General features: G+C 44.8%; 4 protein-coding genes across 4 annotated transcripts; 2 read left to right on the forward strand and 2 right to left on the reverse strand.

Annotated features, from left to right (window-relative positions):
• Positions 1 to 2,302: 2,302 nt before the first annotated feature.
• LOC136180492 (ESF1 homolog) lies at positions 2,303 to 4,050 on the reverse strand. The gene has a single exon (XM_065960421.1). It carries the CDS (start codon positions 3,520 to 3,522, stop codon positions 3,202 to 3,204), a length of 321 nt encoding a protein of 106 aa, XP_065816493.1. The 5' UTR covers positions 3,523 to 4,050; the 3' UTR covers positions 2,303 to 3,201.
• Positions 4,051 to 5,241: 1,191 nt separating this feature from the next.
• LOC136180491 (E3 ubiquitin-protein ligase TRIM21-like) lies at positions 5,242 to 8,524 on the forward strand. The gene is made up of 2 exons (XM_065960415.1): positions 5,242 to 5,376; positions 6,102 to 8,524. Exon 2 carries the CDS (start codon positions 6,104 to 6,106, stop codon positions 7,748 to 7,750), a length of 1,647 nt encoding a protein of 548 aa, XP_065816487.1. The 5' UTR covers positions 5,242 to 5,376; positions 6,102 to 6,103; the 3' UTR covers positions 7,751 to 8,524.
• A 1,926-nt stretch (positions 8,525 to 10,450) lies between these two features.
• Positions 10,451 to 11,728, reverse strand: LOC136180495 (ESF1 homolog). Its single transcript, XM_065960462.1, has one exon. The coding sequence runs from the start codon at positions 11,676 to 11,678 to the stop codon at positions 11,358 to 11,360; it is 321 nt and encodes a 106-aa protein (XP_065816534.1). The 5' UTR covers positions 11,679 to 11,728; the 3' UTR covers positions 10,451 to 11,357.
• A 2,297-nt stretch (positions 11,729 to 14,025) lies between these two features.
• LOC136180494 (E3 ubiquitin-protein ligase TRIM21-like) lies at positions 14,026 to 16,468 on the forward strand. Its single transcript, XM_065960452.1, has one exon. The coding sequence runs from the start codon at positions 14,194 to 14,196 to the stop codon at positions 15,682 to 15,684; it is 1,491 nt and encodes a 496-aa protein (XP_065816524.1). The 5' UTR covers positions 14,026 to 14,193; the 3' UTR covers positions 15,685 to 16,468.
• The last annotated feature ends 2,748 nt before the right edge of the window (positions 16,469 to 19,216 follow it).

Consider the following 19,216-nt stretch of genomic DNA (forward strand, 5'->3'; position numbering starts at 1 on the left):
TTGAAACGTCTCAGCTGTGAGAGGAGAGAATCGCGTACACTGCTCTTTGCTCAGTGTCACGATGTATTGAAGAAGGAGCAGATGTTTTGAGTCTCCCGACAAAGAATCAGCAAAACGTCTTAAACAGCAGCCTGTGATTGGAGACACTTTAAGGCAGGGATGTCAAACATACGGCCCGCGAGACATTTTGGGAAGAAGGAGGAAATGTATTGAAAAATATTTTGAGATTTTTTATAAAATACATTTTTGTAATATGTATTTTCCCCGAATTGTATTAAAATGAGCAACGTAAAGGTTGATATCATGATACGAATATTAATTAAACGGGGCACTTGAATTATCTTCTCAGCAGGGAGCATCATAAAAAAGAGGAGTGGCTGAGCGCACGAGCTGCTCCTGCATTACGCTAATCAGCAAACAGGCTGAACACCTGAGAGAGGTGACACAGAATGCAGGTTTTCAAGAGAGATCGAAGGAGCGATATTTCTTTAGTTTTATTTGCTCACAAGTTGCCAGAATTGTATGAAAGCTACGAGACTTAACGACAGGGGGCGCTGCACTGCACGCTCATCATGACGGTCTTCAGTTCTGTCCACTCTTCTTACCAGTTTCTTCTGGCTTGACTGATGTAAAACAAAAGTTTGGCTGATAATAACAAAGCTTCCTATGGAGTGAGCCACAAAGAGCAGCTCGTGCAAATAAAAAACAATCCTCTCTGTCCTGCGTAACGGCCCAGACCGTCTCCTCACATCCAGTGTAGTTTGTGGACACCGGTGTTGAGCCTGATGATAGACTTATTTTACCTCTGGTTATTGTAAAAACAGTAAATTGAAATGAATATTAACTGATTTTATTTACAGATGGTTCATTTTTAGGTCACCCAGAGGTGAACGTGTTGATCACGTAAAGGTTTCAGACATCACTTCTAAATGCAGTAGCCTGCTGTTGTGCCTTTATCACCAGCTTTAATCAGACTGTAAAAATATAACTATTACTGAACATTTCATTCTTATCTGAAAACAATATCACACACAGGCTGTCCGATCATACAGAGGTCCGCTGGTTTAACTGTGGAGCAGAGCTATAATTCTTCCTTGAATTACTGCACGGAGATGGCACAGATTCATGGCGCATAAAAAGTCAGTGACAGAGTTAGATCACGATATTGCGGACACGTAGAAGAACGGACTGCCAGACTCATATCAAAAGTGGTTTAACTGAGTTTACTTAGTGAAAGAAGTTGAACTCCACACGGAGCTGATCAGACTGCAGTGATCAACTGAAGGATCAATTCAAGTCTGTTGGTTTGGAAACATGTTATCATTTTATAATGCCTAACACTAAAATACCTGAAGATGACTGTTTACATCAAAGACACTCTGTGTGTTTGTGACAACAGATTCATGTGAGCAGGTTTAATCTGTGATGAACCTTAACGAGTGACAACTGTGCTGTGGCCACACACACACACACACGGGCTTACAACATCTGGAAGAGAAGGACACACATGTGCGGATGTTGTTTCACACATGTGCGGACTTCAGCTCAGCGTTCAATACAATCATCCCGCAGCATCTGGTGAGCAAACTGGCCCCCCTTGGTTTCAGCACCCCCCTATGTAACTGGCTGCTTGACTTCCTCACAAACAGACCCCAGACACGCACGCACGCACGCACGCACGCACGCACGCACGCACGCACGCACGCACGCACGCACGCACGCACACACACCTAAAGTCTCTCTCTCTAATGCACTGATCCCAGGGCAGGTAGAATAACCTGTCAAAGTTTCTATAACCTTGAACAGCAATATTAAAACATAATATAATAATCTCAAACAAAACATAATTATGCATGTTTTGTTCTGTAATGTTGTATACTTAAATATTTCCATGGGCCGACATGCAGTTTGCAATGAGAGTTAACCCCTCTGCTTAATGTACTTATACATTTTATGTGTTAATATGCAGCTTTCTATACAAGTACCTTTTTTTGTCTTTTTTTCTAATCATACATTAGCCTATATATCCATGTGTTGAGTTATAGTGATGTCTGCACAATTAGTCCGGCCCACTTGAGGTCTCATTTGAACAAATCCGGCCCCCGGCCCAATAGGACTTTGACACCCCTGCTTTAAGGGAAGCAGAATGTGGAGACTTGGTTTGATTGACAGCTCCAGGACGTGATGACTGCAGGGCGTTCTGCTGAATCCAAAGGACCAATCAGAAACACAGAATTCACAAGATGTTATGTTGTCATCTTCATTTGACCTGCAGATAAAATGATCCTCATGCCAGATCATCTTCACATCACAAACTTCTCTTTATTGGAACTCGAGTTACCAAAGAAACATTCATTTAAAGAAAGAAAACTTTTCACCACTTTAGAAACAGCGTCACTCCCAATTCACACACACTCTGTGCACGCCGCGGTCTGTCAGCGCCGCGGTTTTTGCTCCATCGGGCGGCGCACTCTGCCCCCACTGGATCCTTCACAGGAGAACTACTCCGACTACGAGTGATGGAAAATACGATCAGGAGTCCGTATGTTGTGTTTTATTTTGAAATTGACAGCGCACTCTGTGCGTTTCCTCGTCTGACTTCCTGTCCAGCTTGACGCGTGCCTGCAGCGTGCTCCGTCAGAAACAGACTCACAGCGTGTTTGAAACGCGGCGCTCGCTGTGGAAACACGATCATTGAGTAGAGTGGCGGTGAGCTGCGGTGTAGTGCACGGCGCTGACCGTGCACGGCGCTGACCGACCGCGACGCTCTTGGAGTACGTGGAAACGGGGTAAGATGCTGACAGCTCACAGAAACATCAGCTCACAGCTGCTGGAGGAACAATCTCCCCCAAAGAAAGCTGAAATGTGAAAAGTGATTTACTAAAGTAAAAACCTCGGTGTCATGATGGTGAACGTGTTTCTTGAGGTCCAGGGCGTCGCTCTCTTCTTCTTCATGTGTTTGAAAATAACTGCAGGGCTTCTTTAAGAGTTCTGTGTGAAGAAACTGTCCAAATAAAACATTCTCACAGCATGTGATGCAGCACCATTCACTTTTTCCTGCACCTTCTTCTACTTTGTGGCGTCTCTTTCTGTATAAAAACATCAAACAGGAAGTAGAGTTCATCAGGAGAAACTGTTCCTGCAGGCTGGGACTTCTCCCAGTCTCTGCCGGTCTGCACACTTTTGTGTTGAGAGTTCCACCTACACCAGTTTCTGTTTCTTGCGAGCCTGAAACTGCTCCGTTTTGCTTTTAATCGACTTGACGAGCATGGACAGACTCGGGTCCATCGCTTTCTTCGAGATGAGGTCGACCGCCGCCGCGCCGTCACGGTCCTTTTCCCGTTTCTTCCCCGCCACCTGCTTCCTGTCGGCTCCCTCCCCCTGATCTCTGAGCCCGTCCTCCAGGCGCCGCTGCTCCTCGTCTCTGCGGCGCTGCTTCTCCGTCAGGATGCTCTGCGTGGCGTTGGTCTTCTTGTAGCTGGGGTGGGAGGGGTCCAGGTTGAAGAGGTGGGAGGTGAACATGGCCTGGAAACGAGGGTCCTTCACATCCACCTGGACGCACAAACAGAGAGAGAGGGAGAATGTTACAACATCGTCATGACCACGATTTAGTCAACACAGAGCTAACAGCCTTCCTTTGACTCCATCACACCACGAGAGAGGGAAATGAACGTCTATATATTTATTTCTTCTTCAGGTCGACTGTTCATCTTTGAAATCAGATCAAAACACGTTAAACGGGACGATTGTGGTCAAAACAAAAGTTTGAACATTTAGCGGCCGAATGCTAAAGTCAAGTCCTGGAAACCGGAGGACATTCAGCTGGAGCAGCACGACCTGTGACATCATCACACCCACCTGGAATTGGTCTTCCTGCTGAAGCTCCTCCCCCTTCTTCTTCAGCAGCTTCTTCTTCTTCTGGCTCAGATTCTGCTGCTCCACGATCTTATCGTAATTAAAGTGTTTGTGTTTGGCTTCGTCGCCCTCGTCCTCCATCAGCAGGGCCATCTCCGCCTGCACACACACACACACACACACACACACACACACACACACACACACACACACACACACACACACACACACACACACACACATACACAGAAAACACACACACACACACACACACAGAAAACACACACACACACACACACACAGAAAACACACACACACACACACACACACACACACACACACACACACACACACACACACACACACACACACACAGAAAACAAACACACACACACACAGAAAACACACACACACAGAAAACAAACACACACACACACACACACAGAAAACACACACACACACACAGAAAACACACACACACACACACAGAAAACACACACACACACAGAAAACACACACACACACGTTGAGATGCTGTCTTCAGGTGATATTTACAGATGTGATAAACTCACGTGGAGCTGCAGCCATTGACCTCTGACCTTTTGTTTCTCCAGCTCTTCTTCCTCCTCAGCGGTGCGCTCCTCCTCCTCCCCTTTCTTCTTCTTCTTCTTCTTCTTCTGTTGCTTCTTCACGTCTGCACACACACAAAACAAATCATGACCTGACACGCTGCAGAGCTCTGAAGATCAAACAATTCAATTCAGACATGTTAGAGACACGTAAGAGCATGAATAAAAACCAGGAAGAACACTTCAGGTTTACATCCCGAGACATCTGAGCTGTTTGTTCTTCTCACAGGTAACAAGACGAGGATATAGAATGAAGCTTTACTCTTCTATGTTGACCTTATTGTTTCAAACTAAACTCCATCACTGACAGTCTGTCAGCTGAGTTTATAAATACAGAAAATAATTAAATTCTGAACAATTCCAGAAACCACACAGGCCTGGTGGTGTCAGACCACTCCTACAGGACTCTCCTGCTACACTGCTGCAGAAACAACAGGTTTCCATGTAGACCTCTGACTGCTGCTATGACACACAACGACCACTAGATGGAGCCCAACATGAAGAAACAAGAAGTGATCAGTTCTGTTCTGCTGCCACAACAAGCACCAAATTCTCCTGATACATGAGAGTGACTGTAATAAATGAACTCGAGTATCTTATTCACAAAGAAGATACGACGACTTTAATGAGACTCTTCCTCTTCTCAGATCAGATCAGATCAGTCTATTGAAGCTGGTATTTCACAACAGCCCTGTGACTCAGAGGGAAGAAACAAGCTGCAGTTAGAGGCGGAGCCACAGAGCTTCAGCGTCACTCTGAAGAAATGAAACTTAAAGTTTGTCAGGGTGTCGACCACGCAGCCGTCCAGAAAGGTCTCCGTTTCTCTTCAAAGAAATTAAACTAACTTCATCCAATCTTTGTCAACGACACAGCAGAGTCTCTGCAAACACTGGTGAGTACAGCTGATCATGTTTACACTTTGAACAACCAGGATTTACACTCAACTCTTCATTTCACTCTCTCTTCATACTCCAGCTTGTTAAACTGTGTGTGTGTGTGTGTGTGTGTGTGTGTGTGTGTGTGTGTGTGTGTGTGTGTGTGTGTGTGTGTGTGTGTGTGTGTGTGTGTGTGTGTGTGTGTGTGTGTGTGTGTGTGTGTAACTGAGGTTCTCTCATTTGGACTTTGGTTTATTTCTAACTTCCTTGTATCGTTGTTGTTTACTGATAACATCCTGCTGCCAAACTAAATTCTATTTCCTCTGGCTGTTTCACAATAAAAGCTTGACATGGAGAAACAAAAATTAGGCTTTTAATTTGAAGGAAGCAGAGAAGGAAGTGAAATTTGTTTTCATTCAAGTCATGTTTTTCATGGGCACAACCCACATCCTCAGCTCTGCTGCTCATCCCACAAATGCATGTTCCTTACAAATGTGGCAACATTTAAAAGAGCAATAAACAGGCTTTCCAACAGTATAATGTTTATTGCCAAGAAGCATTGTTACAACAAACAAACAAAAAATCTACTAAACACAAATTTCCAGATTTTTTGTGCAATGTTTATATATCCTGTTACTCACCTACTGTCAGGGCTGGACTGGATTGTCATCACGCACATCACCTGCTGTCTAAACCTACGAGTAAATTAATCTAATATTTTTCTTTCTTACACTTTGTGTAGATATGGCTGCTGTAAACTCTCTGCTATCTGAGGATCAGTTTCTCTGCTCCATCTGTCTGGATGTGTTCAATGATCCTGTCACCATACCATGTGGACACAACTTCTGCAAAAACTGCATCACTGAACACTGGAACACCAGCGACCAGTACAGGTGTCCAATATGTAAGAAGGTTTTTAACACCAGACCTGAGCTGCACGTCAACACTTTCATCTCTGAGATGGTTGGTCAGTTCAGAGACAAAGCTCAGCAGGAAGCCAGCAGCAGCAGCAGCTCAGAGCTACAACAGTCCAAACCAGTAGAAGTTCTATGTGAAGCCTGCACTGGAACCAAACTGAAGGCCCTGAAGTCCTGCTTAGACTGTCTGGTCTCCTACTGTGAGACTCACCTGGAGCCTCATCTGACAGCTTCACGTCTGAAAAGACACCAGCTGATCGACCCTGTGGAGAACCTGGAGGACAGGATGTGTATGAAGCACGATAAACCTCTGGAGCTGTTCTGTAAGACCGATCAGACCTGTGTCTGCACGCTCTGCTCTGTTTTAGACCACAAGACACACGAGTTTGTTCCTCTGAAAGAAGAATATGAAGAAAAGAAGGCAGAGCTGGAGGAGACAGAGGCTGAAATTCAGCAGATGATCCAGAAAAGACAACTGAAGATTCAAGAGATCAAACACTCAGTGGACCTCAGTAAGGACGATGCAGACAGAGAGATGGCAGAAGGTGTTCGAGTCTTCACCACTCTGAAGGAGTCTGTTGAGAGAGGCCGGGCCGAGTTCATCAACACGATCGACAAGAAGCTGAAAACAACAAAGAAACAGGCCGAAGCTTTCATCAAAGAGCTGGAGCAGGAAATCTGTGAGCTGATGAAGAGGAGCACTGATGTGCAGCAGCTCTCACGCTCTGAAGACCACTTCCATCTAATCCAGAGAGTCCAGTCTGTTAACTCTGCTCCACCCACCAAAGACTGGACAGAGGTTAATGTCTGTCAACCACTTTATGAGGAGACTGTGAGGAACGCTGTGGCTCAGCTGGAGGAGACTCTCAGTGAAGAGATGAAGAAGTTGTTGGATCAAGCTGAGCTGAAGAGAGTCCAGCAGTATGCTGTGGATGTAACTCTTGATCCTGATACAGCACAACCTGATCTCATCCTGTCTGAAGATGGGAAACAAGTTCATCATGGTGACGTGACGAAGAATCTTCCAGACAACCCAGAGAGATTCTCTTCTTGTGTTAGTGTTTTAGGAAAGCAGAGTTTCTCTTCAGGCAGATTTTACTTTGAGGTTCAGGTTAAAGGAAAGACTGGTTGGGATTTAGGAGTGGCCAGAGAGTCCATCAACAGGAAGGGATTAATCACACTGAGTCCTGAGAAAGGTTTCTGGAGTATATGGTTGAGAAATGGAAATGAATATAAAGCCTGTACTGACCCTCCAGTCCGTCTCTCTCTGAAGTGTCGTCCTGAGAAGGTGGGGGTGTTTGTGGATTATGAGGAGGGTCTGGTCTCCTTTTATGATGTGGACTCTGCAGCTCTGATCTACTCCTTTACAGACTGCTCCTTCACTGAGAAACTCTTCCCTTACTTCAGTCCCTATCTTAATGAAGGAGGTAAAAACTCTGCACCTCTGGTCATCTCTCCTGTCAGTGTGAAATAATCAAAGACTTCATGTATTGATTCTCATCCGAGTACAAACCATCCTATTTAGTGACAACACGGTATATTTGGGCGGCAGTTGCTCAGTCTGTAGGGACTTGGGTTGGGAATCGGAGGATCGCTGGCAAGTCCAGAAATTGGTCTGGTAGCTGGAGAGGTGCCAGTCCACTTCCTGAGCACTGCCGAGGTGCCCTTGAGCAAGGCACCTAACCCCCCCACCAGCTCAGGAGCGCCCACTGTGGGCAGCCCCCTCACTCTGAGACCTCTCCATTAGTGCATGTCCACAGGATCCTGTTTGTGCATATGTGTGTATTTCGGCCTATGTTTGTGTAGCATGTTAACTAGACAGAGTGTAAAAACGAATTTCCCCTCGCAGGATCAATAAAGTATAAATTATTATTATTATTATATTTGACATATTTGACAGAATCAGATCATCGTGTTCGTTGATTGACTTTATAGTTCAGAGGTTTGTCCTCGTAAACACAGCAGGTAACAAACTGATTTGATTGACTCAGCTCATCATTGAGACGCATCATTTATGTGATAACGTTTATTTTAACCCTTTAAACTTCACTGACTTCCAACTTCAGATCAAGAGGAAAAGACTGTAGAAGACATTAATTCAATAAGTTTATATTTGTCTGAAATGTCTTTGGTGTCTCTTTGACTGAGTTCTGCTGTACGTATGATAGTGTTGATAAAAAGTCAAAGAAATCTGTAAATATGTGATTTTGAAACAAAAACTTCCAAATAAACTTGTTGTTGAAGACGAGGTCTGAGTAAGTACTGAGTAAGTACTGATTGACACGTATGACCCAGAACGTCCACCAGATACGTGTGCTTTGTGTGTCCACTCCCTCATCCGTCAACACCCACAGGCTGAGTTCTCAGAGCGCAGCACGGAGCAGCACCGCCGGACAGCTGGAGTCACCAGACCAAGGAGTTCCCACGGTAAGTACAGAATCAGGAGTGACATCGACAGATAACACGATGTATGAGGTATAAAACCGTTATAAACACATCAACAAACACACAGAAGGTCATTGTTCTGAACTCGGGATGTTAATGATTAATCATCTATCGATTAATCGCCGTTAAGAATTTAACCGATTAGAAATGTATTCACTGACGATCTGTTTACAGTTTAACCGGCGGTCACATGTAATACCAATTCATACCAAAAGAGGGCGCCCGTCACATTTACAACTCAGAAAAACTGCTGTTATCACTACTAAAGGAAGAAGAGGTGCTGTGAAAAGTGAGGAGAAATGTAAGTGGTCAGCAGAGAGAGTGTTTTCTGCAGCTGGACTTGTTGTGAATAGACTGAGCACACGACTCAGCCCTGGTCACTTACAGCTGCTCGTCTTTGTAAAGCACTAAGCCGTACATATATTTTGGTGAGTAGAGTATTTAATGCGATCACAACTCACGGCTGAATGTGTTGAAATATTAATTTGCCTACAAAGCAGAATAATTAAGTGTATTGGAAAGATGCTCAAATGGAACACTTCCTGATGCTAACGTTACTCATGCACAAGAACGACAAATGTTTTACAAGAGAAAATAAAAAGACTGAGAGAAAAGTCTGCAGAGATTTAAGAAAGGGGGCGGGGCGGGGGAGGCGGAGCTAAAGTGAGACCCCCTGCTCGTGCGCTGTCGCTCTACCTTCACTTACTCTCTCATTTTTAATGAGGGGAGAGACTCCTCTGACCGGCTTCAGCTGCCTCATGCCCCCCTCACTGTCTTCAGCAAACAGTGTCCACGGACTCCCAGTTCTCCCAGTAATGAGATCATGAAAATCTTCTTTCATTGAATGATATTTTTTCATTATATTTTTAACCCAGAGAGACAGCACAGTCTAAATTACACAAATCAGTCACGTTACCGAGACGTGTGCATGACTCAGTCTGCGCGTTTAGCCGATTAAAAACAGGAAGTTATCCATTACTCTGTTTCTGTTGCCATGGTGTTGAAACTACACTACAATCAAATCGATGTTTAACAATCTTCAATCGTGGCGACAACCCGACGTGCAGATTGTGCCCGCCTGTCCCAAACAAGCCTTTGTAAAAATCTGATTGGTTCAATAGTTTGTCATTTTCTCTCCGTGGTTCAGAATGTGAATAGTTTGGAGCTTCTTCTCTGATAAACAAACAAACGTACCGGAGCTTCTTAAAGATGCTGCATCACAATAAAAGCTTTTATTTTGAAGGAGCTGCAGGAACCAGCTTGTCCGTTTGAAACGTCTCAGCTGTGAGAGGAGAGAATCGCGTACACTGCTCTTTGCTCAGTGTCACGATGTATTGAAGAAGGAGCAGATGTTTTGAGGAGCAGCAGCGTGCTCCTCCTCACCTGCTTCAGGACAAAAAGGTGGATGTGTGAACACTTCCTGTCAATCACAGCGGGGTCTGAATAACGAGCTGCGGAGAACACGACCCGGTTTGGTTTTGAAGTAGAAACAAATCGTTCCGTCTCCCGAAAAAGAATCTGCAAAACATCTTAAACAGCAGCCTGTGATTGGAGACGCTTTAAGGGAAGCAGAATGTGGAGACTTGGTTTGATTGACAGCTCCAGGACGTGATGACTGCAGGGCGTTCTGCTGAATCCAAAGGACCAATCAGAAACACAGAATTCACAAGATGTTATGTTGTCATCTTCATTTGACCTGCAGATAAAATTATCCTCATGCCAGATCATCTTCACATCACAAACTTCTCTTTATTGGAACTCGAGTTACCAAAGAAACATTCATTTAAAGAAAGAAAACTTTTCACCACTTTAGAAACAGCGTCACTCTGTCACTCCCAATTCACACACACTCCGTGCACGCCGCGGTCTGTCAGCGCCGCGGTTTTTGCTCCATCGGGCGGCGCACTCTGCCCCCACTGGATCCTTCACAGGAGAACTACTCCGACTACGAGTGATGGAAAATACGATCAGGAGTCCGTATGTTGTGTTTTATTTTGAAATTGACAGCGCACTCTGTGCGTTTCCTCGTCTGACTTCCTGTCCAGCTTGACGCGTGCCTGCAGCGTGCTCCGTCAGAAACAGACTCACAGCGTGTTTGAAACGCGGCGCTCGCTGTGGAAACACGATCATTGAGTAGAGTGGCGGTGAGCTGCGGTGTAGTGCACGGCGCTGACCGTGCACGGCGCTGACCGACCGCGACGCTCTTGGAGTACGTGGAAACGGGGTAAGATGCTGACAGCTCACAGAAACATCAGCTCACAGCTGCTGGAGGAACAATCTCCCCCAAAGAAAGCTGAAATGTGAAAAGTGATTTACTAAAGTAAAAACCTCGGTGTCATGATGGTGAACGTGTTTCTTGAGGTCCAGGGCGTCGCTCTCTTCTTCTTCATGTGTTTGAAAATAACTGCAGGGCTTCTTTAAGAGTTCTGTGTGAAGAAACTGTCCAAATAAAACATTCTCACAGCATGTGATGCAGCACCATTCACTTTTTCCTGCACCTTCTTCTACTTTGTGGCGTCTCTTTCTGTATAAAAACATCAAACAGGAAGTAGAGTTCATCAGGAGAAACTGTTCCTGCAGGCTGGGACTTCTCCCAGTCTCTGCCGGTCTGCACACTTTTGTGTTGAGAGTTCCACCTACACCAGTTTCTGTTTCTTGCGAGCCTGAAACTGCTCCGTTTTGCTTTTAATCGACTTGACGAGCATAGACAGACTCGGGTCCATCGCTTTCTTCGAGGTGAGGTCGACCGCCGCCGCGGCGTCACGGTCCTTTTCCCGTTTCTTCCCCGCCACCTGCTTCCTGTCGGCTCCCTCCCCCTGATCTCTGAGCCCGTCCTCCAGGCGCCGCTGCTCCTCGTCTCTGCGGCGCTGCTTCTCCGTCAGGATGCTCTGCGTGGCGTTGGTCTTCTTGTAGCTGGGGTGGGAGGGGTCCAGGTTGAAGAGGTGGGAGGTGAACATGGCCTGGAAACGAGGGTCCTTCACATCCACCTGGACGCACAAACAGAGAGAGAGGGAGAATGTTACAACATCGTCATGACCACGATTTAGTCAACACAGCGCTAACAGCCTTCCTTTGACTCCATCACACCACGAGAGAGGGAAATGAACGTCTATATATTTATTTCTTCTTCAGGTCGACTGTTCATCTTTGAAATCAGATCAAAACACGTTAAACGGGACGATTGTGGTCAAAACAAAAGTTTGAACATTTAGCGGCCGAATGCTAAAGTCAAGTCCTGGAAACCGGAGGACATTCAGCTGGAGCAGCACGACCTGTGACATCATCACACCCACCTGGAATTGGTCTTCCTGCTGAAGCTCCTCCCCCTTCTTCTTCAGCAGCTTCTTCTTCTTCTGGCTCAGATTCTGCTGCTCCACGATCTTATCGTAATTAAAGTGTTTGTGTTTGGCTTCGTCGCCCTCGTCCTCCATCAGCAGGGCCATCTCCGCCTGCACACACACACACACACACACACACACACACACACACACACACACACACACACACACACACACACACACACACACACACATACACAGAAAACACACACACACACACACACACACACACACACACACACACACAGAAAACACACACACACACACACACACACACACACACACACACACACACACACACACACACACACACACACACACACACACACGTTGAGATGCTGTCTTCAGGTGATATTTACAGATGTGATAAACTCACGTGGAGCTGCAGCCATTGACCTCTGACCTTTTGTTTCTCCAGCTCTTCTTCCTCCTCAGCGGTGCGCTCCTCCTCCTCCCCTTTCTTCTTCTTCTTCTTCTTCTTCTGTTGCTTCTTCACGTCTGCACACACACAAAACAAATCATGACCTGACACGCTGCAGAGCTCTGAAGATCAAACAATTCAATTCAGACACGTTAGAGACACGTAAGAGCATGAATAAAAACCAGGAAGAACACTTCAGGTTTACATCCCGAGACATCTGAGCTGTTTGTTCTTCTCACAGGTAACAAGACGAGGAAGAAGAATGAAGCTTTACTCTTCTATGTTGACCTTATTGTTTCAAACTAAACTCCATCACTGACAGTCTGTCAGCTGGGTTTATAAATACAGAAAATAATTCAATTCTGAACAATTCCAGAAACCACACAGGCCTGGTGGTGTCAGACCACTCCTACAGGACTCTCCTGCTACACTGCTGCAGAAACAACAGGTTTCCATGTAGACCTCTGACTGCTGCTATGACACACAACGACCACTAGATGGAGCCCAACATGAAGAAACAAGAAGTGATCAGTTCTGTTCTGCTGCCACAACAAGCACCAAACTCTCCTGATACGAGAGTGACTGTAATAAATGAACTCGAGTATCTTATTCACAAAGAAGATACGACGACTTTAATGAGACTCTTCCTCTTCTCAGATCAGATCAGATCAGTCTATTGAAGCTGGTATTTCACAACAGCCCTGTGACTCAGAGGGAAGAAACAAGCTGCAGTTAGAGGCGGAGCCACAGGTGAGGGAGGAGAGCTTCAGCGTCACTCTGAAGAAATGAAACTTAAAGTTTGTCAGGGTGTCGACCACGCAGCCGTCCAGAAAGGTCTCCGTTTCTCTTCAAAGAAATTAAACTAACTTCATCCAATCTTTGTCAACGACACAGCAGAGTCTCTGCAAACACTGGTGAGTACAGCTGATCATGTTTACACTTTGAACAACCAGGATTTACACTCAACTCTTCATTTCACTCTCTCTTCATACTCCAGCTTGTTAAACTGTGTGTGTGTGTGTGGGTGTGTGTGTGTGTGTGTGTGTGTAACTGAGGTTCTCTCATTTGGACTTTGGTTTATTTCTAACTTCCTTGTATCGTTGTTGTTTACTGATAACATCCTGCTGCCAAACTAAATTCTATTTCCTCTGGCTGTTTCACAATAAAAGCTTGACATGGAGAAACAAAAATTAGGCTTTTAATTTGAAGGAAGCAGAGAAGGAAGTGAAATTTGTTTTCATTCAAGTCATGTTTTTCATGGGCACAACCCACATCCTCAGCTCTGCTGCTCATCCCACAAATGCATGTTCCTTACAAATGTGGCAACATTTAAAAGAGCAATAAACGGGCTTTCCAACAGTATAATGTTTATTGCCAAGAAGCATTGTTACAACAAACAAACAAAAAATCTACTAAACACAAATTTCCAGATTTTTATATATCCTGTTACTCACCTACTGTCAGGCCTGGACTGGATTGTCATCACGCAGATCACCTGCTGTCTAAACCTGCGAGTAAATTAATCTAATATTTTTCTTTCTTACACTTTGTGTAGATATGGCTGCTGCAAACTATCATCGGTCTGAGGATCAGTTTCTCTGCTCCATCTGTCTGGATGTGTTCAATGATCCTGTCACCATACCATGTGGACACAACTTCTGAAAAAACTGCATCACTGAACACTGGAACACCAGCGACCAGTACAGGTGTCCAATGTGTAAGAAGGTTTTCAACACAAGACCTGAGCTGCATGTCAACACTTTGCTCTCTGAGATGGTTGGTCAGTTCAGAGACAAAGCTCAGCAGGAAGCCAGCAGCAGCAGCAGCTCAGAGCTTCAAGAGTCCAAACCAGGAGAAGTTCTATGTGAAGCCTGCACTGGACCCAAACTGAAGGCCCTGAAGTCCTGCTTAGACTGTCTGGTCTCCTACTGTGAGACTCACCTGGAGCCTCATCTGACAGCTTCACGTCTGAAAAGACACCAGCTGATCGACCCTGTGGAGAACCTGGAGGACAGGATGTGTATGAAGCACGATAAACCTCTGGAGCTGTTCTGTAAGACCGATCAGACCTGTGTCTGCATGCTCTGCTCTGTTTTAGACCACAAGACACACGAGTTTGTTCCTCTGAAAGAAGAATATGAAGAAAAGAAGGCAGAGCTAGAGGAGACAGAGGCTGAAATTCAGCAGATGATCCAGAAAAGACAACTGAAGATTCAAGAGATCAAACACTCAGTGGACCTCAGTAAGGACGATGCAGACAGAGAGATGGCAGAAGGTGTTCGAGTCTTCACCGCTCTGAAGGAGTCTGTTGAGAGAGGCCGGGCCGAGTTCATCAACACGATCGACAAGAAGCTGAAAACAACAGAGAAACAGGCCGAAGCTTTCATCAAAGAGCTGGAGCAGGAAATCTGTGAGCTGATGAAGAGGAGCACTGAGGTGCAGCAGCTCTCACGCTCTGAAGACCACCTCCATCTAATCCAGAGAGTCCAGTCTGTTAACTCTGCTCCACCCACCAAAGACTGGACAGAGGTTAATGTCTGTCAACCACTTTATGAGGAGACTGTGAGGAAAGCTGTGGCTCAGCTGGAGGAGACTCTCAGTGAAGAGATGAAGAAGTTGTTGGATCAAGCTGAGCTGAAGAGAGTCCAGCAGTATGCTGTGGATGTAACTCTTGATCCTGATACAGCACATCCTGATCTCATACTGTCTGAAGATGGGAAACAAGTTCATCTTGGTGACGTGACGAAGAATCTTCCAGACAACCCAGAGAGATTCTCTCTTTGTGTTAGTGTTTTAGGAAAGCAGAGTTTCTCTTCAGGCAGATTTTACTTCGAGGTTCAGGTTAAAGGACAGACTGGTTGGGATTTAGGAGTGGTCAGAGAGTCCATCAACAGGAAGGGAGAAATCACACTGAGTCCTGAGAAAGGTTTCTGGAGTATATGGTTGAGAAATGGAAATGAATATAAAGCCTGTACTGGCCCTTCAGTCCGTCTCTCTCTGAAGTGTCGTCCTGAGAAGGTGGGGGTGTTTGTGGATTATGAGGAGGGTCTGGTCTCCTTTTATGATGTGGACTCTGCAGCTCTGATCTACTCCTTTACAGACTGCTCCTTCACTGAGAAACTCTTCCCTTACTTCTGTCCCTATCTTAATGAAGGAGGTAAAAACTCTGCACCTCTGGTCATCTCTCCTGTCAGTGTGAAATAATCAAAGACTTCATGTATTGATTCTCATCCGAGTACAAACCATCCTATTTAGTGACAACACGGTATATTTGGGCGGCAGTTGCTCAGTCTGTAGGGACTTGGGTTGGGAATCAGAGGATCGCTGGCAAGTCCGGAAATTGGTCTGGTAGCTGGAGAGGTGCCAGTCCACTTCCTGAGCACTGCGGAGGTGCCCTTGAGCAAGGCACCTAACCCTCCCCCCCCCCCCCACCAGCTCAGGAGCGCCCACTGTGGGCAGCCCCCTCACTCTGAGACCTCTCCATTAGTGCATGTCCACAGGATCCTGTTTGTGCATGTGTGTGTATTTCGGCCTATGTTTGTGTAGCATGTTAACTAGACAGAGTGTAAAAACGAATTTCCCCTCGCAGGATCAATAAAGTATAAATTATTATTATTATAATATTTGACATATTTGACAGAATCAGATCATCGTGTTCGTTGATTGACTTTATAGTTCAGAGGTTTGTCCTCGTAAACACAGCAGGTAACAAACTGATTTGATTGACTCAGCTCATCATTGAGACGCATCATTTATGTGATAACATTTATTTTAACCCTTTAAACTTCACTGACTTCCAACTTCAGATCGAGAGGAAAAGACTGTAGAAGACATTAATTCAATAAGTTTATATTTGTCTGAAATGTCTTTGGTGTCTCTTTGACTGAGTTCTGCTGTACGTATGATAGTGTTGATAAAAAGTCAAAGAAATCTGTAAATATGTGATTTTGAAACAAAAACTTCTAAATAAACTTGTTGTTGAAGACGAGGTCTGAGTAAGTACTGAGTAAGTACTGATTGACACGTATGACCCAGAACGTCCACCAGATACGTGTGCTTTGTGTGTCCACTCCCTCATCCGTCAACACCCACAGGCTGAGTTCTCAGAGCGCAGCACGGTGCAGCACCGCCGGACAGCTGGAGTCACCAGACCAAGGAGTTCCCACGGTAAGTACAGAATCAGGAGTGACATCGACAGATAACACGATGTATGAGGTATAAAACCGTTATAAACACATCAACAAACACACAGAAGGTCATTGTTCTGAACTCGGGATGTTAATGATTAATCATCTATCGATTAATCGCCGTTAAGAATTTAACCGATTAGAAATGTATTCACTGACGATCTGTTTACAGTTTAACCGGCGGTCACATGTAATACCAATTCATACCAAAAGAGGGCGCCCGTCACATTTACAACTCAGAAAAACTGCTGTTATCACTACTAAAGGAAGAAGAGGTGCTGTGAAAAGTGAGGAGAAATGTAAGTGGTCAGCAGAGAGAGTGTTTTCTGCAGCTGGACTTGTTGTGAATAGACTGAGCACACGACTCAGCCCTGGTCACTTAGAGCTGCTCGTCTTTGTAAAACACTAAGCCGTACATATATTTTGGTGAGTAGAGTATTTAATGCGATCACAACTCACGGCTGAATGTGTTGAAATATTAATTTGCCTACAAAGCAGAATAATTAAGTGTATTGGAAAGATGCTCAAATGGAACACTTCCTGATGCTAACGTTACTCATGCACAAGAACGACAAATGTTTTACAAGAGAAAATAAAAAGACTGAGAGAAAAGTCTGCAGAGATTTAAGAAAGGGGGCGGGGCGGGGGAGGCGGAGCTAAAGTGAGACCCCCTGCTCGTGCGCTGTCGCTCTACCTTCACTTACTCTCTCATTTTTAATGAGGGGAGAGACTCCTCTGACCGGCTTCAGCTGCCTCATCCCCCCCTCACTGTCTTCAGCAAACAGTGTCCACGGACTCCCAGTTCTCCCAGTAATGAGATCATGAAAATCTTCTTTCATTGAATGATATTTTTTCATTATATTTTTAACCCAGAGAGACAGCACAGTCTAAATTACACAAATCAGTCACGTTACCGAGACGTGTGCATGACTCAGTCTGCGAGTTTAGCCGATTAAAAACAGGAAGTTATCCATTACTCTGTTTCTGTTGCCATGGTGTTGAAACTACACTACAATCAAATCGATGTTTAACAATCTTCAATCGTGGCGACAACCTGACGTGCAGATTGTGCCCGCCTGTCCCAAACAAGCCTTTGTAAAAATCTGATTGGTTCAATAGTTTGTCATTTTCTCTCCGTGGCTCAGAATGTGAATAGTTTGGAGCTTCTTCTCTGATAAACAAACAAACGTACCGGAGCTTCTTAAAGATGCTGCATCACAATAAAAGCTTTTATTTTGAAGGAGCTGCAGGAACCAGCTTGTCCGTTTGAAACGTCTCAGCTGTGAGAGGAGAGAATCGCGTGCACTGCTCTTTGCTCAGTGTCACGATGTATTGAAGAAGGAGCAGATGTTTTGAGTCTCCCGACAACGAATCAGCAAAACGTCTTAAACAGCAGCCTGTGATTGGAGACACTTTAAGGCAGGGATGTCAAACATACGGCCCGCGAGACATTTTGGGAAGAAGGAGGAAATGTATTGAAAAATATTTTGAGATTTTTTATAAAATAAATTTTTGTAATATGTATTTTCCCCGAATTGTATTAAAATGAGCAACGTAAAGGTTGATATCATGATACGAATATTAATTAAACGGGGCACTTGAATTATCTTCTCAGCAGGGAGCATCATAAAAAAGAGGAGTGGCTGAGCGCACGAGCTGCTCCTGCATTACGCTAATCAGCAAACAGGCTGAACACCTGAGAGAGGTGACACAGAATGCAGGTTTTCAAGAGAGATCGAAGGAGCGATATTTCTTTAGTTTTATTTGCTCACAAGTTGCCAGAATTGTATGAAAGCTACGAGACTTAACCACAGGGGGCGCTGCACTGCGCGCTCATCCTGACGGTCTTCAGTTCTTCACACTTCTTACCAGTTTCTTCTGGCTTGACTGATGTAAAACAAAAGTTTGGCTGATAATAACAAAGCTTCCTATGGAGTGAGCCACAAAGAGCAGCTCTTGCAAATAAAAAACAATCGTCTCTGTCCTGCGTAACGGCCCAGACCGTCTCCTCACATCCAGACGTTGAGCCTGATGATAGACTTATTTTACCTCTGGTTGTTGTAAAAACAGTAAATTAAAATGAATAATAACTGATTTTATTTACAGATGGTTCATTTTTAGGTCACCCAGAGGTGAACTTGTTGATCACGTAAAGGTTTCAGACATCACTTCTAAATGCAGTAGCCTGCTGTTGTGCCTTTATCACCAGCTTTAATCAGACTGTAAAAATATAACTATTACTGAACATTTCATTCTTATCCAAAAACAATATCACACACAGGCTGTCCGATCATACAGAGGTCCGCTGGTTTAACTGTGGAGCAGAGCTATAATTCTTCCTTAAATTACTGCACGGAGATGGCACAGATTCATGGCGCATAAAAAGTCAGTGACAGAGTTAGATCATGATATTGCGGACACGTAGAAGAACGGACTGCCAGACTCATATCAAAAGTGGTTTAACTGAGTTTACTTAGTGAAAGAAGCTGAACTCCACACGGAGCTGATCAGACTGCAGTGATCAACTGAAGGATCAATTCAAGTCTGTT

This window comes from Labrus bergylta, chromosome 1 (assembly GCF_963930695.1).
Source record: "Labrus bergylta chromosome 1, fLabBer1.1, whole genome shotgun sequence".
Lineage (NCBI taxonomy): Eukaryota > Metazoa > Chordata > Actinopteri > Labriformes > Labridae > Labrus > Labrus bergylta.